This window comes from Strix aluco, chromosome 10 (genome assembly GCF_031877795.1).
Source record: "Strix aluco isolate bStrAlu1 chromosome 10, bStrAlu1.hap1, whole genome shotgun sequence".
In the NCBI taxonomy this organism is placed as follows: Eukaryota; Metazoa; Chordata; class Aves; order Strigiformes; family Strigidae; genus Strix; species Strix aluco.
Genome location: NC_133940.1, coordinates 20,994,992 through 21,009,223, shown reverse-complemented (window position 1 = coordinate 21,009,223; position 14,232 = coordinate 20,994,992). Strand labels below are relative to the sequence as shown.

The 14,232-nt window shown below is 37.7% G+C and overlaps 1 protein-coding gene across 1 annotated transcript in view; it reads right to left on the bottom strand.

Moving 5' to 3' along the window:
- Window positions 1-14,232, bottom strand: part of LOC141927600 (transmembrane 9 superfamily member 2-like) — a 32,814-nt gene that overhangs the window by 17,612 nt on the left and 970 nt on the right. The window contains exons 3-9 of the mRNA XM_074834739.1: window positions 12,953-13,046; window positions 11,110-11,237; window positions 10,759-10,888; window positions 8,363-8,490; window positions 5,493-5,604; window positions 2,996-3,075; window positions 1,958-2,066 (exon numbers count right to left, since the gene is read on the bottom strand). Of these exons, the coding sequence (XP_074690840.1) occupies window positions 1,958-2,066; window positions 2,996-3,075; window positions 5,493-5,604; window positions 8,363-8,490; window positions 10,759-10,888; window positions 11,110-11,237; window positions 12,953-13,046 (781 nt within the window). The remainder of the gene's footprint in view (window positions 1-1,957; window positions 2,067-2,995; window positions 3,076-5,492; window positions 5,605-8,362; window positions 8,491-10,758; window positions 10,889-11,109; window positions 11,238-12,952; window positions 13,047-14,232) is intronic.

Here is a 14,232-nt window from a genome sequence, read left to right as displayed (position 1 = left end):
CTTCACAAAAACTATCAGTTAAAGGATGTGGAAAAATTCTTCCACTTTAATTACTGTCTGGATTTGCATTAACAAAAGATATTAAATATCAAAACCACAAAGAAGAATAAAAGTACTTTCAGATGTTTTAGTTCCAATATGAAACATTTTTGTGCATTTTAAAGTATTTCTTTATCCAGATACACAGCAGTAACAGTGAAAATTCAAACCTTTGTAGTATCTGACATTATTTCTCACCTTTGGCTTGCAGATACCACTTTTACCAATGAGAAAGAGTAATTTTTACTCAGCCTTTCACTCACCATCAGTTATATTCTCTTCCATCATGGTAGCAAGCCACTACAGGGACCTGCCCCTTTCCCTTTTTAAGGAGTACATATTTCAAAAGAACTCACAACGGGTTCAGTTGGATGGCAATAAGCTTCAGTCGTTATATTAAGTCAGATAAACCAGCTTTACTTTGACACAGTGATCACCAGGAGAATTGTATTTAAACAACAACAAAAAATCATTTATATACACACCAAGTAGTTCTAGCAGTTAGAAATCAGAAGTCGTGTTGCACATGAACGGCAGTATTACGATCTCCTAACTGGAGACAGAGTACGTGATTCCACCACACTTTCTAGCCACAGACAAAAGGCACCATCAATTTGTATTAGTCCATGTAGATCAGAATCTCTTCCATAACATTTAGCAAGACAACTACTGAATCTCACACTAATTTCACTCCATTATTAGCTGTTGATTTAATTTTTGACCATTTCTGCAATAGTTACCTGATACAGGTTGTGTTTGTGTGGTTTTTTTTTTTAAATACATCACTTTATGAAGTTGTATAGCATCATACTTCTCATGAAATTTAGAACACAAACTTTCCAAATTTCACAAGTCACATGCTAGCACGCTTGCTTACTATAAAGAAATACCATGTTGGAAATGGGAAAATTACAGCAGCCGAGCTTCCTAATGCAGCTTCATTACAAATGGGGACAATAGCTCACTGCAGTAGTTTTATCCCTGATGTCCTGAAGAGGGGGAAAACAGTTATCAATAAAAATAACTGTTCTCTTCACAAGTTTGGTTGTTCAGACTATAAAACACATTTTTAGGTAGAAAATATGCTAACGTGGGTAGCAAAGTCTTTGCTTCTGTGCTACAAATGTCTCTGCAACAGATACAAGCGCAGGTCCTGTGCTAAGGCCACATAACGTGACTCAAAACAGGGCTGCATTGACACAGAATCTTACATACAAATCCAGGTTGCCAGAGTCACAGAATCACTCAACAGCTGATGCAGGAAGGGACCTCTGGAGGTCGTCTTGTCCAACCCCCCTGCTCAAGCAGGGCCACCTAAAGCAGGTTACCCAGAACCATGTCCAGATGGCTTGAGTATCTCCAAGGATGGAGATTTCATAAATAACACACTGACTGCTTAGGTCAGTGTCATACCACCAGCTACATGTCCAGACTGACTCCATAATGCAACAACAGGACTCAGGAGCAATGGCCACATCTTGATGGTGAACCAACACCAGAACACTTTTCAATGTCTGCACTATGTCTTGTGGCTGTTGGTATACTGTGGAAGTACTTATTAAAAAAATAAAAGAGGCTTTCCTTGGAATAAAGCAACTTATATTTCAAATACGAGTTTCTTCACTACCAAAAAGTTTCTGTGATTCATTCCACATACTTCTAAAACCTGAAGTTTGTCCTTACATACTGCAAGTTCACTGCAATGACACTAGAAAAGCAAAACTCTCACATCTGTCCACGTATTGCTGCTGTTAGAAAAGATGAAACAGCAATGAAGCTATTTTTAACTCCCAGATATATTAGTACGTATCAAATTCTTGGTAGTTATATATCTCTTTAGATTGTATTCAAAACTAATCGATAGAAACGACTATCACCAGAAAAATGTGCTCATGTAAAAGCTGTAAATCTTACTCACAGAAGAGTCAATCTGGTTGTATCTTGCAATGTCTTTATGAAGAGTCCTCAGAATGATCATAGCCACCATGCCAGATAAGAAGAGAACAATTACCAGGGAATTCATTATACTGTAGATAAAGAAAAAGTCAAACTTTCAATCCACTTACTCAGGTTTCAGGACATGCACTCCAATTCATACCACATGTACAGCTCAAGTCTGAGGAACAGCCTTAGATATTCCAACTTTAAGTCATTCAGACCTTTTAGTATTTTCCCACCCAGAGAAGATAAACTGTTTTAAATTGTGTACCCTTATGATTTCTTAGGGGACAGAAGTGAGAATAGTATTTTATGATATATGCTTAATTCTCAAGATAGTTACATATTGCTTTTATTTTCCTCCTCATATAGCTCAGAAGTTATTTCCCTAGTGAAACACCTACAGCTCTTAAAGCAGACTTTGTCAAGGTTTTATATCTATCAACCAATGAAACCTGCATCATGCCATTTAATATTTTGTAGATAAGCCTTTTCAAACACTTTATATTGCAAAATGCTAACATTTCAACATAAATTATATACTTCACATCATTTGCGTGGTAGAGGGAAATAAGTAAGAGCTTTTCATATACATCTTTTACTCGTTAAAAAAAGCCCTTCTTTTTACTGTAAGCAGCTGCTGAGTACAAAACACGCAGCACACATATGTACCTCTTACTTGGCGTTACAGAAAGCCAGACAGTAACAGTAAGAACACTGCAGAGCAGCAATGTCTCAAAAGTTCTGTAGAAGGGAGATGCTAAAGTAAAACGATGGAAGCTGCTTTCCTTTTGGACACTAATGGTGCATTCCTTTGCTGAAATGCAATACTACAGTTGCTCCCAAGAGATGGAAGACTGATAGAAGTTACTTCACATATAAAACCAAGAAAGTTTCTTGCCTGAAAACTAACAGACTTTGTTCTACCACAGCAGAAGTTATATATCCCTAGAAGCACAAATAAGAAATCTTTGTGCTCCCCTGCAAGGTTATTCACTGACAAAACACAATTTCTTACCTAAACCACTGGATGTTTGTATGTGGCATGGACTCCAAAATGTAGTCCCATCTGGAAGCCCACTTAATATTATTCTTTTCCTATGAAGAAATTAAATACCAATTAATAGAAACAAGTACAAGTTTGTTGCAGTCTCTGAGAAGGAATAAGCACATCAAATCTCTTCCACAAACCTTCCATTCAGCACTAATATCTAAACTTTGAGCCTCTCAAAGAGTATCTTGTTTATTGAAATCCCCTATCCACATCATCTACCTTCAAGTGAGGCTTCACCAAGCCTCATCTTTCCGTGATTCAGTATATAGCTGCTGGCAGCTCCCAAATGCATGCTGAAAAACAACCATGCCATCACTACAACATACTCACAGCATAGCACACTGATCTTGAAACTTCAACTGTGTTTAACATACTCCACCAGTATGTTTCTAGTTTCCCCTGCATTTTTTCTCTCTTGTCATTTTTTATGTATTTAGCAGAGGCTTCCTCACTCTCTGCCACAATGCTGTCTCATACAGGCTATTTTCCACTCTAATTCCTGACAGACAACTTTCAGTTCCGGATATCCCCATGAAGGATTTAAGAAGAAACCATTCCGCAACTTTCATCTTCGAAAGACACTTTTATTCTCCTTTGTCTCCTACTCTAAACCACGTATTGCTGCAAGAGCTGTACAACTGATGATTCTTTCTGACACCCAAGCCTTGTCCTCCACAGCTTGTCTCATGGACTGTACACCTGCCGTCCTGCTACCAAATTCTCTCTCCTGACTGGCATGAAGTTCTGCTGAACTTATCTGTTTATTCACCAGCTAGTAAGTTTGTAGTTAATTTGCAAAATTTAGACTATGTCTCCAGCCTAGAATTTTTACGTTCTGTTTCTTGCTCTGGATTGAGAACATGTAATAGTTAAGAACTGCACCAACACAACAAGGTGGCTGAAGTTGCCAGAAGTTATTCTTTATCAGCCCAATGAGTAGCTGATGAGTAATTCACAACTAGTTGGGACAGTTTCAGAAGTGCAGGTCTAAAGTTTGTTACTGGAGTACCAAACTGCTCACATGCTTACATTTTCCTACGCTTGTGTACTAAACATTAGCCACAGGATGCATATCCTTTTCACATACACAGAACTGAATACCTTGCCCATTTCAATGAATTAAAGCAGACACCATTGCTCCCTCAGCAGAAGTCAGCTGCCATGTTAGAAAGGGCCGTAATATATTCAGGCTTACTGAAACGAATGTTCCTCTATTTAAAAATACTTTTCACTGATAAATACTTCCCTTTTAAGTTATTTTGAAACTACTAATAAAAAGTAAAACACATCAGGTATTATTTAAACCAAGGCTAACAGATAATGGAGAAAACAAGCAGTTTTGCAGGGCCCAGCGATTGAGACGTGCCGAGTGCCATCTGCTGGAAGCGCCTAAACCCAGAGCGGCTGAGCCTCGCCTGCTCCACGCCCGAGAAAAGGGGAGTAGGTAGCCCAAATGCCTAACACATAGCGTGAATAACCAGACAAAGCTCATACCGCAATTCTAAATTGCAATTTATCATCAAGATTTAAACATAAATGTTAATAGACAGGAGGCTCATTCATGTGGCAAAATTAGAGAGTCTAAGGAGGATGGCGTGTCTCCAGGGAAAAGTAACAGGATATAGAGCCTTGCACCTCAAGGTCATTGGTTCAAATCAAATTCAATTTGGTGGAATGAAAGCTGTTATCATATGACGGTTGCTTGACTGCCCATACAAAATAAGCTGGTGGTCTCAAGCCAAATCCTGCAAGATTGGTGTCTTACATTAGGAAACAACCATGCTTTTGGGACAGACTGGAACCAGGGTACCAAGGTTAGAAGGAGCTTGAATCAAATTGTTCTCACCCCCACAGGAGGCTCACTTTCCATGCTTGGGTAAAGACTCAGTTGCAAGAAAGCCTAATTTCCTCCTGTCTAAGTCGTAACAGGCTGAATAAAGCATTAGTAAACATGAGAGTATTAACCCTAAAAATAAATGGCCACCTATGGAAAAAAAAAAAAAGCTATTGAATAAAAGCAATACAAAATGAGACAAAACCTGCAATTCCACCAAAAAAAAAAAAAATCAGCTTTACAATAAGCTAAAAATCAACATTTAACACAAAGTGTCTCCAAATACAATATAAACATTTCTTCAACATGAGACTCTCAGTATTCTGCCTGAACTCTGAAAACAGAGCACACTCAAGGAAGACAACTCTTGCAGTTTTTCAATCTACTACCTTTCTGTTAGTAATAAAACAGGGAAAGAAAAAAGTCTTTATTAACATTCCAAGTGTCACTTAAACTACAGTAACAGAAAAGTAACAGGTTTTGGGAAAACTGCTTCACAAGAAGACCACAATATCTTATGGTATTTACACTGCTTTAATCCAGTTATGGCTATTAGCAAATTAGCCAGTTGTTTTGATTTCATTCTTTAGGGGAATTACATATTCATGTAACAGATTCAATACTTACTTCAAATGTCACAGAGTAAGTGTAGATCAAATTCAGTTTATTGGTGAATTCTCCAGGAATCTCCATAGGTGGACCTTCACAACTTAAGTTGTTCTCATCTGTATGTTTGTAGCTAAGGGGAAGAAAAAAAGTTAAATAAAAGTGCATATGCTCTACAGGATGATTTTTTACAAATTCTTTTCTAAGGTAATTAAACAAATTTTTATTTAAAAAAAACAAAACAAAAACAAAACCAAGGAGAGCTGTGTATATCATTTTGTACCAGCTATTCAACTTCTTTGAGGACTTGCTTTTCTGTTCTTCCACCAACAAAGGTTGAAGACCTTAAAATGTATGTTATTAATACTCATGCCTGTAGCTAGAGATAACATGAGAAAAATAAAATCATGTTTTTAATTAGGTATCATTATTCAGAATTTCTGTAACAGCCTTAAAGGCACACCAGAACTGAGTATTAGTTCTCAGGAGCATTTGCGGTGAGAGCTAAAAACCCCACAGGAAACCCCCTAGGGATTTGGGTCTTGGATCACTATCCTACATTCAGTTAGTATCTGTTCACACTTCAGGCATTGCATTTGAGAACATTATAGGTAAAGCTGTTTGCTAAGCATGTGGGAGATGAGAACTGCAGATCTCTAAAGGTTATGGGATGTCATTTCACCTAGCCACTTTTCTGCTATGATCAGAATGAAGTCCTAGTCCTAAACTAAAACGGTGCTTGGTTAACTAGGCTGCGAAGTCTGGAGATCTTTACCTGCTAAGATGGTAAGTTTTAACACAAAATACCCTTCCTCTGCCTTCATACCTCCCTTCTACATTTTAACAAGACTGCATTAGTGGTGAGGGACTTAACCTCAGTGTGTGCTTGTCAGTAAGGAAAACAGAGAACTTCTTAGCAATCTCCCACAGGTTCTTCACCTGCCCTCAAGTTTCATTGGGAGAAGGGTGTTTATTTTATTTTGGTGGATTTGGGAGGGGTTTTTTTTTTAATTACTTTTTTTTTTTTTTTTTAACACTGGGGCAAAAGAAATCCCCCTCTACTCTCATGAGACCTCCCTTGCAGTGCTGTGTCCAGCTCTGCGGCCTCCAACATCAGAAGGACATGGACCCACTTGAGAGGGTCTGGAGGCCATGAAGATGATTGGGGGCTGGAGCACCTCCCCTGTGAGGACAGGCTGAGAGACTTGGGGTTGTTTAGCCTGGAGAAGAGAAGGCTCCAGGGAGACCTTACAGCAGCCTGCCAGTACTTCAGGCAGGCTACAGAAAAGATGGGGAGTAGGGTTGGAACTAGATGGATCTTTAAGGTCCCTTCCAACCCACACCATCCAACGATGATGATGATTCTATTATGAAATGACTGTGGGAACCCTTCCATTCCTATACAAGTTGTCTAATTTCACCTCTCATCAGTCTTGTGTACTCTGAAAAATATAGAACAACTCAGAACACTCTACATTCTAAAATTCAAATACGCATACCCTTCTCTGCAGTACCTTAGAAGTGCTGCAGCTATAGAAGCACAAAGTCCAAGCAAACCTTAAGGTTTCTTTAATTCATTCCTGTGAACCTCCTCCAACACTGGAAAATAGCTTCCCTCTCATACTGTCTTGGGCAACTTGTATTTACCTAATTTAGATAAACAATTCTACCCTACATACATTATTATATGTCAACAACTAAGTGAAGCCACAAGATAATAAAAACTTTCATGAAAGGCCTAGGTTGCTCCAACCACAAATCAGTAGAGCTTCAAGGTTGAAGCAAAACACCAAGCAAAACACCAGGTCAGAGAGTGACAAAATTAACGTTATGCGCAACTGACCTGTGCCCCCTTGTGGTCTGCGCTACTAGTGAAAAGACAAATTCTCATTTTTCAACCATTCAGGATGCAACTTATAAATGGAGAAGGTTGGTAAAAACTTCCTGTTACCACCTCAGAGCACATGTAAATGGAAGGAATAAACTTGCATAGCAAGTATAACTCCCTAAAAACACACTATACCATTGCCACAGAAAAAACAAGTATATCTGAGTCATGCTGCACCATACATGTCTACGACTTGAGAAAATGTGGTAGCGTAATTTAAGAATGTACTTAATCTCTGTAGAAAAGAGGGAAGAGCTTAGCTAAAAAAAAAGCAACCTACTTTGAAATCTTATAAATGGGACTGCAGTTTTCAAATATAGGTAAATACGAATTGTGCATGAACAGACTGACGAGAGGCCAAAGTAGTCGCTTCAGTCTGTTTCTGACCTCTGAACTGTTGCATCTCCTCTCTGGTCAACACAGAAACTAAGAAGCTACTGTTTAAGAAAATAAGTTAGTCTTCTTAGGAAATCAGTCATCATCTGTTGTTCTGAATACCAGTATTAACTTGATATTTACTTATACCTCCATATCCAAACCAACACAGAAGAAAGTACACCTGCACAAATACTATGTATTCAGACAAAGTATATTTGGGAGGCAATGCAGCACTAATAAGAGAGAAGACATGGGAAACCATCACACAGTTAAAGGATGTTTCTCAGAGTATCTGAAAACATGTCTTTTAAAAGAAAGTAATGCACACCCAGCTGCAAATCAATAAAAACATGAGAAAGTTTCTATTGTTTGTGTCAGGTTCTAAAAGTCTGCATAAGCGGTTTATCCATCAGGAGGGACTTTGGGGAACATTTTGAAAGCAAAGTTAAATGACATTTAGAGTCATGGAACTGCTCTTTGTTCCAGCCATGAACCTGTATACTGAAAGCTTTACCAGAAGTCAGAATAACCAGTTCCTCAGAAATTACTAACACCATTTCTAAGTTTGCAACTACTGTTACAGGACTCCCTAGTAGTAGAACTGGCTGCTTTAATGCATAATTACCTTTGCGGTCTCAGTCTCGCCATCACCAGTCTTGCACCAGGCCAGTTTTCATCCTTCCCACTATGGTACATGATTGTTATGTCAACGTGGTTGAAGAGGTAGAAAGTGTTCTTCTTGTTAAACTCTGACTACAAGAGATCATGAAGAGATTGAGAAATTTCTCCAACAGGAGAGGGCGCAAGCAGTCAAGAACTTTAAAATGATACAACTGTCCAATGAAGGAGCGAGGAAAAAAGGGAAATACTTCAACATTCACCTTTTTTTAATATACCTATACAAAATATTTATTTTCTTCTCTATATTCTATTATATAAATAGAAACCAACTAAAGTATCACATCTGTGTTACTAGTAAAATTTAAATGTATTCGACACCATTTTTGTATTTAGCACAAAAGGCTGCCAAAACAGGTTCAAAGATGTAGTTATTCAAAGTACAAGTAATTCAGATTCACGATTTCCCCCACCACCACAGTCTTCTTGGTAGACGCTCCAGCTACCACAGCTTACAAACCAGGTTCTGCTTCAAAAAACTACCTTTAACCTTCAGTAGTTATTCTGCTTTGTCATCACTATCCTTTCAGAATTTGAAATTATGAGGAATTATATAAAGCTCAGACGATACCAGAGTCAATTAAGTTGACATGGATTTTCTTTTCTCCTCAACATTGTCATTGTTTAAAAAACTTTAAATTTAATTAGTGGACCAGGGTGACAGACTGCTAGTTGAGTTTCCAAATAAAAAAAAAAAAAAAAAAAAACAACCAACCTTTATTTTTTGTATATATTAGTCAATTTCCAGTTGCCATACAACTTCCACCCCTTGCCCGCTCCCAGCAAAATATGAGGTGTCTTGCGTTAAACTTATCTGGATTCCTCTTCTTTCACTATGATCAAGATTCCCATCGTGAGAAGACCAGAATCATACCTGTGTCATACTATAAACCCAACTTTAGGTACCTGTTTCCTCCATTCCAAAGCAGCAGTTAAAGTGACAATATAGCTCACCAGTTGCATAAATGCAAGGACAAACTGTAGTTATTCATGATAACAACCCCTTTCCTGCACTCATTTCCAAAGAGGTAATTATGTCTGCTGGAATAGATATTTGGCTATACTTCTAAAAGAGGATGACATTCCTCAGCTCAGCCCAGAGATTACAGTCATATCCACAGTGCTACATCCTTATTTGCCCATGTAACAACCATCCCTCCAGCATTACACTATGCAACATTCTCATCACGATTAGCATTCACAGACTAAAATTGATGCAGGGTATGACAACTATGTTGGCAGAGTACACACCACAGCTAGCACACACGATCTGCACAGCACTTCATGGGTACACAGTACAGGTTCCCTAAACAATCACTAGGAAATTCAATCATCGATGCCTATGTATGAAAGCCTCCTCATAAAAAAAACAACTTTTCATCCAAGTTGCTGACTTTGCTACAACCATTTTCTGTGCACCAGATAGCTTCCAACACAACATACACCAATAAAAACAACGTCACATACAAAGTAATAAAGTTGAACACCTAACTGGGACAGGTTATTCAATTCACAGACCATTCTGAATAGTCTAGGGAGCCTGAGGAGTAACCGAGTTGGAAGGTGACTGTAGACAGAGTAAACTGAACGTGCACAATAAGTGCATCGCTTCCAAGAAGCATCAGACCTGCTGAATACAAATAAATTGACTGCACTGCATACAAGCAGTATGTCATACGGCAGAGCAGAGTCACAACAGACAGCACTCTCAGTGAGGGGAGTGTGGTCCCTCACCCCAGGAGAGATAAAACTGTGTCACTATTATCTGTAACTGTACTAGTTCAACATGAAACTCCCAGGATGACTGACACATTTTAAACTGTTGTCAATATAATTCTTTCCCTATCACAGCTGTGTTTGTTATCTTCCAGCCATCTGGGAAAACCCTGACACATATAACTTGTAAACTGTGCTAGACATAACTTTTGCAACTAGAACACAGTGCTCATTTCTAGGTCTTCACTAGAAAGCTTCTATCTGATATTGATAAATGAAGGTCTTGCACACAAATACAACATGGGTGAAGAATTGATAGGTACAAGGATGGATACACCTGAAGTTTCAGAGCAAAAACTCAATTTTCTAAGGCTTTTAAACACCAATACTGTTGTTTTATAGCTTTATCTATATTGATCAAAAGACATATATGAACTTTTTTTTTGGACAATTGTATCAGTGAGACGCTCCATACAGAAGCAGCATTCTGCTTTGTCAATGCCTACATTCTGAACATTAAACATGTTTACAAGGGTATCTGTTCTTTCTCAGGAAAAGAAAGCTTAAAAATAAAACTGTAAATGAAATTACATCTGCTATACTAACGAAAAAATTTCCACCGCTTACATTTATAACACAAGCATCTTTAACTCTACCATCTGGAGTAACAAAACATCCTATTGGAAATCCTGGATTACAGTATTTTTGTCCATCTTCCACATCATAGCACCACGTCACAGGCATGTTATCGATAATCCTAGACAGAAATCAAAGAACATGTCCTCAGAAAGGGATGCACCTTATTTTACATTGACATTTAACATTCACGTAATGCACATAATTTTCAGTAGCACCCACAAGATGCACAGTAGAGGACAACTATCACATAGAAAGAAAAAAGCAACCACTTATAACATAGATAACAATGTAAAAAAAGCAGAAAAAAACCCCCAACCTCAAGCACATATCTCAGCTTACCAGTGATGCTGATAATTCAACTGCATTCCTTTCTTCAAAAAAGACAGTTTGGATTTATCAGCACTATTTCCTGGGTCATACGATCTTGTACAAACCTTCTTGCATGTTTCTTGTTTTTTAAAAGTGAACTGTTAAAAAAGCACATAAAAAGAGTAATTTCAGTTTTTCTTCAAAAAAAATCTAATTTTCAAGTCTCTTTTTTTTTTTTCAGGTACAGCTGACATTTTTGAGATGCTTCGCTTTCTTGCTATAAGAGTTTCTAAAACCAGAATTTCCTGTACAACAGCTTTAACCTAAATGTCAAGATTTATGTATTAGCAGCACCAACAATCCCTTTCACATTGCTAAAAATCTCTTCAGTAGCCCAGATAAGCTACCTCCAGATAAACCCTGAGGACTGAAATCTGAAAATTAGTAGAAAAGGTATTGCTTTTCTCTTTTACCAGTTTGGTTTATTTTGGTAATTTCATCATCTGCTAAAACAGGTTCTTAACTGCACCCTTTCTGAATGTTTCATGTTAATTTTAGTCCTCATGGGGAAACACAGCTAAGTTATTAGACAAGGCTGCCAAAAATGCAACAAGTTGCACAACATAAAAGCTTCAAGTGCAGATACCTCCTAAAACAAATATGCTCACATTTGTGTATCAAACTTCTATTCTGACCCAGTTAGTATTTACCTGTTAGTGAGCTAACACATTCAAAACATGACTGAAAATTCTAACTTTATCAAGGCCTAAGTGCTAACAAATCACAGCATTTTCTAATTACTGTAGCATGCAGCCATTTCAAACAAGTAATTGTTATAATACTTAAATCTATTCAGTGGGTATCCACCCCAAATGACCCATTATGCTACATATTTAAAAGCTTCTTGTGGCCAGAAGTCAGAAGACTTAAAATGACACTAGTTCAGAGTCAAAAGAGACTTCTAGAAGCAGTTTACACAAGGGAGGAGGCATCACCTCCTTAACAGTACTATGAAAAGATGTGACTAGGTCCCTCATGACCGAGCAGCAGCAGACTGGGAAACTCTGCTGCCTCTTTTGCTCACAGGGATTTGGATTATCTAGCAACCTTCACACACAAACATAGTCCAGTTTTCAGTTTCACCAGCAAATCCCATCTGGAAACTGCACTTGAACAGTACACAGCTTTCAAGCATTAAGAGCCAGTGTTTGACCGTATCTCGACTGCTAATAATTTTCCCAAGTTGATTGTACACCTTTTTAGCAATGACCAAATGTAGCATGTCTAACACAGGGCAGGAGACAGAAAAATATTACATACCTAGTCTATAAAATACCTCCATATATTTATTTTACAGAAGGTTTCAAGTGACATGCATCAACAATGAAAAATTTGGTTTTAGACAACAGATGTTAAGTCTGTACAAGCAAGGAAAAGCAGGAAGTGAGCCCCAACTGGACTTCCCCTTCCCACTCTGGAAGTTGCCCAATACTACAAGTATATGAAACAGTTCCTGAACCACCAGCTCCAATACTACATTTAAAAAAATAATGATTTCAGATCACCTAACACACTATACACCCAGCTGCTAAAGAACTGCTTAAGATACAGTTTCTGGACTTGTCTACCACAGAGGAACAGGAAAGAAGAGTGATGACTGGATCAGCTGTCTAACTTTAATTAGCCACCCTAAGATGCCTTTGGGGTGGGAGTGGTTTTGGTTTTAATACATACACACTATAAAGCTTGCATTTAAAAAAATAAATAAAAATAATCACACAATCATCAAATCTTCAGCTACATCTGCGTATTACAGCCATCAGAACAACAGCTATGAAATTTAAACAGGTTCAACTTCAAGGGATAAAATAACCTTATATGGAGATGATGCTATTCTCTCCCCAAACAGCACTTGCCCAAGATTTTCTGATGGTCTTTTCTCCTCCATATCTTGACAGAAGTCAAAACTAGAAAAAAGTGGAAAATATTACCTTTAATTTTTAATTGACATAGAACTGTAAATAAACTGTAAGTTATGTCCTTAATATGACAGTTTTCATATTTCTTTTGGTGGGTCAGTCACTATTAGTAAAAATTTGATTACCTTTGCAAAAAAATCTGACATATATTATATAGAAATATTTCTATTTTGATATCAATTTCAACCAAGATATAGCAAATCTGAAATATCTTTAACAAAATGCACGATGCTTAGTCCAAGAACACTTTTCAAATTTAAAGAAACAATGGAATGTTTCATGTTAAGAAAAAAGAGACTATGCTATGGACTGCCCATTTTTCTTGGAAAAAAAAGAAGTTTCAGAAAAACAATTAGACCCCTTTCTTAAAGGAGTCTTTACAAATAGTATTTAACATGAAACATGTTCCAAAGAAGGGAAGTGCTTTTAATATTAATGTGCCACACTGCCAAACGCCATTCACCAATTCTTTTCAACTACATACAGGCTGAAACAGCTGAATATGGGAGAGAGAACGTAACCATTCTGGATCTTTGTTATTTGAACATGGGTAGCAGTATGTTACTGAGAAAAAAAAAAAAATCATTTATCTTCAAAGAATAAGTACTTTTCCTCAATAAGTGATCCTAAATTCAATGGCTTCCATAAAGTTTAATGCAAATAGAGACACCATGAGCTTTTCAAGCTAGTCTCTAGTCTTGCTGCTACTGTTCTACTGCACAGAGTAAGACCTAAAACACCTGCAAGTTTCTCTTTTCTGTATGCCCAACAGCAAGGCTGCAAACCGTAATGTGTACCACTGCTTTGTAGGCCTATAAATATCCGCAAAAGCAGGTAATAATTTTCACAGACTAGAATCAAAGTAAAAAAATGAGAATCAGATACAGAGCTTTGGTGGGAAAAGGAAAAATACCAATGACTCTTCTTCCAATTTCTTTTAGTTGCCAGGAACAAGGAAGCTCCCGTCTTCCTAGACTTGACTAACAGGAAGAACTTTCAAACGTATCAGTCAATGCTAAATCTAGTACTCAGTTCAAAAAAATGCGCCCCGTTGAAACGCAGCAACCTTCTCTTTAACCATAACAGAGGACGGTCAGGAGGCACAGGTGTGACCTTCATCACTTCCACCCTCTCGTATTTCATTCCTGCCGCTGAGCACTGGATTTATTCTTCC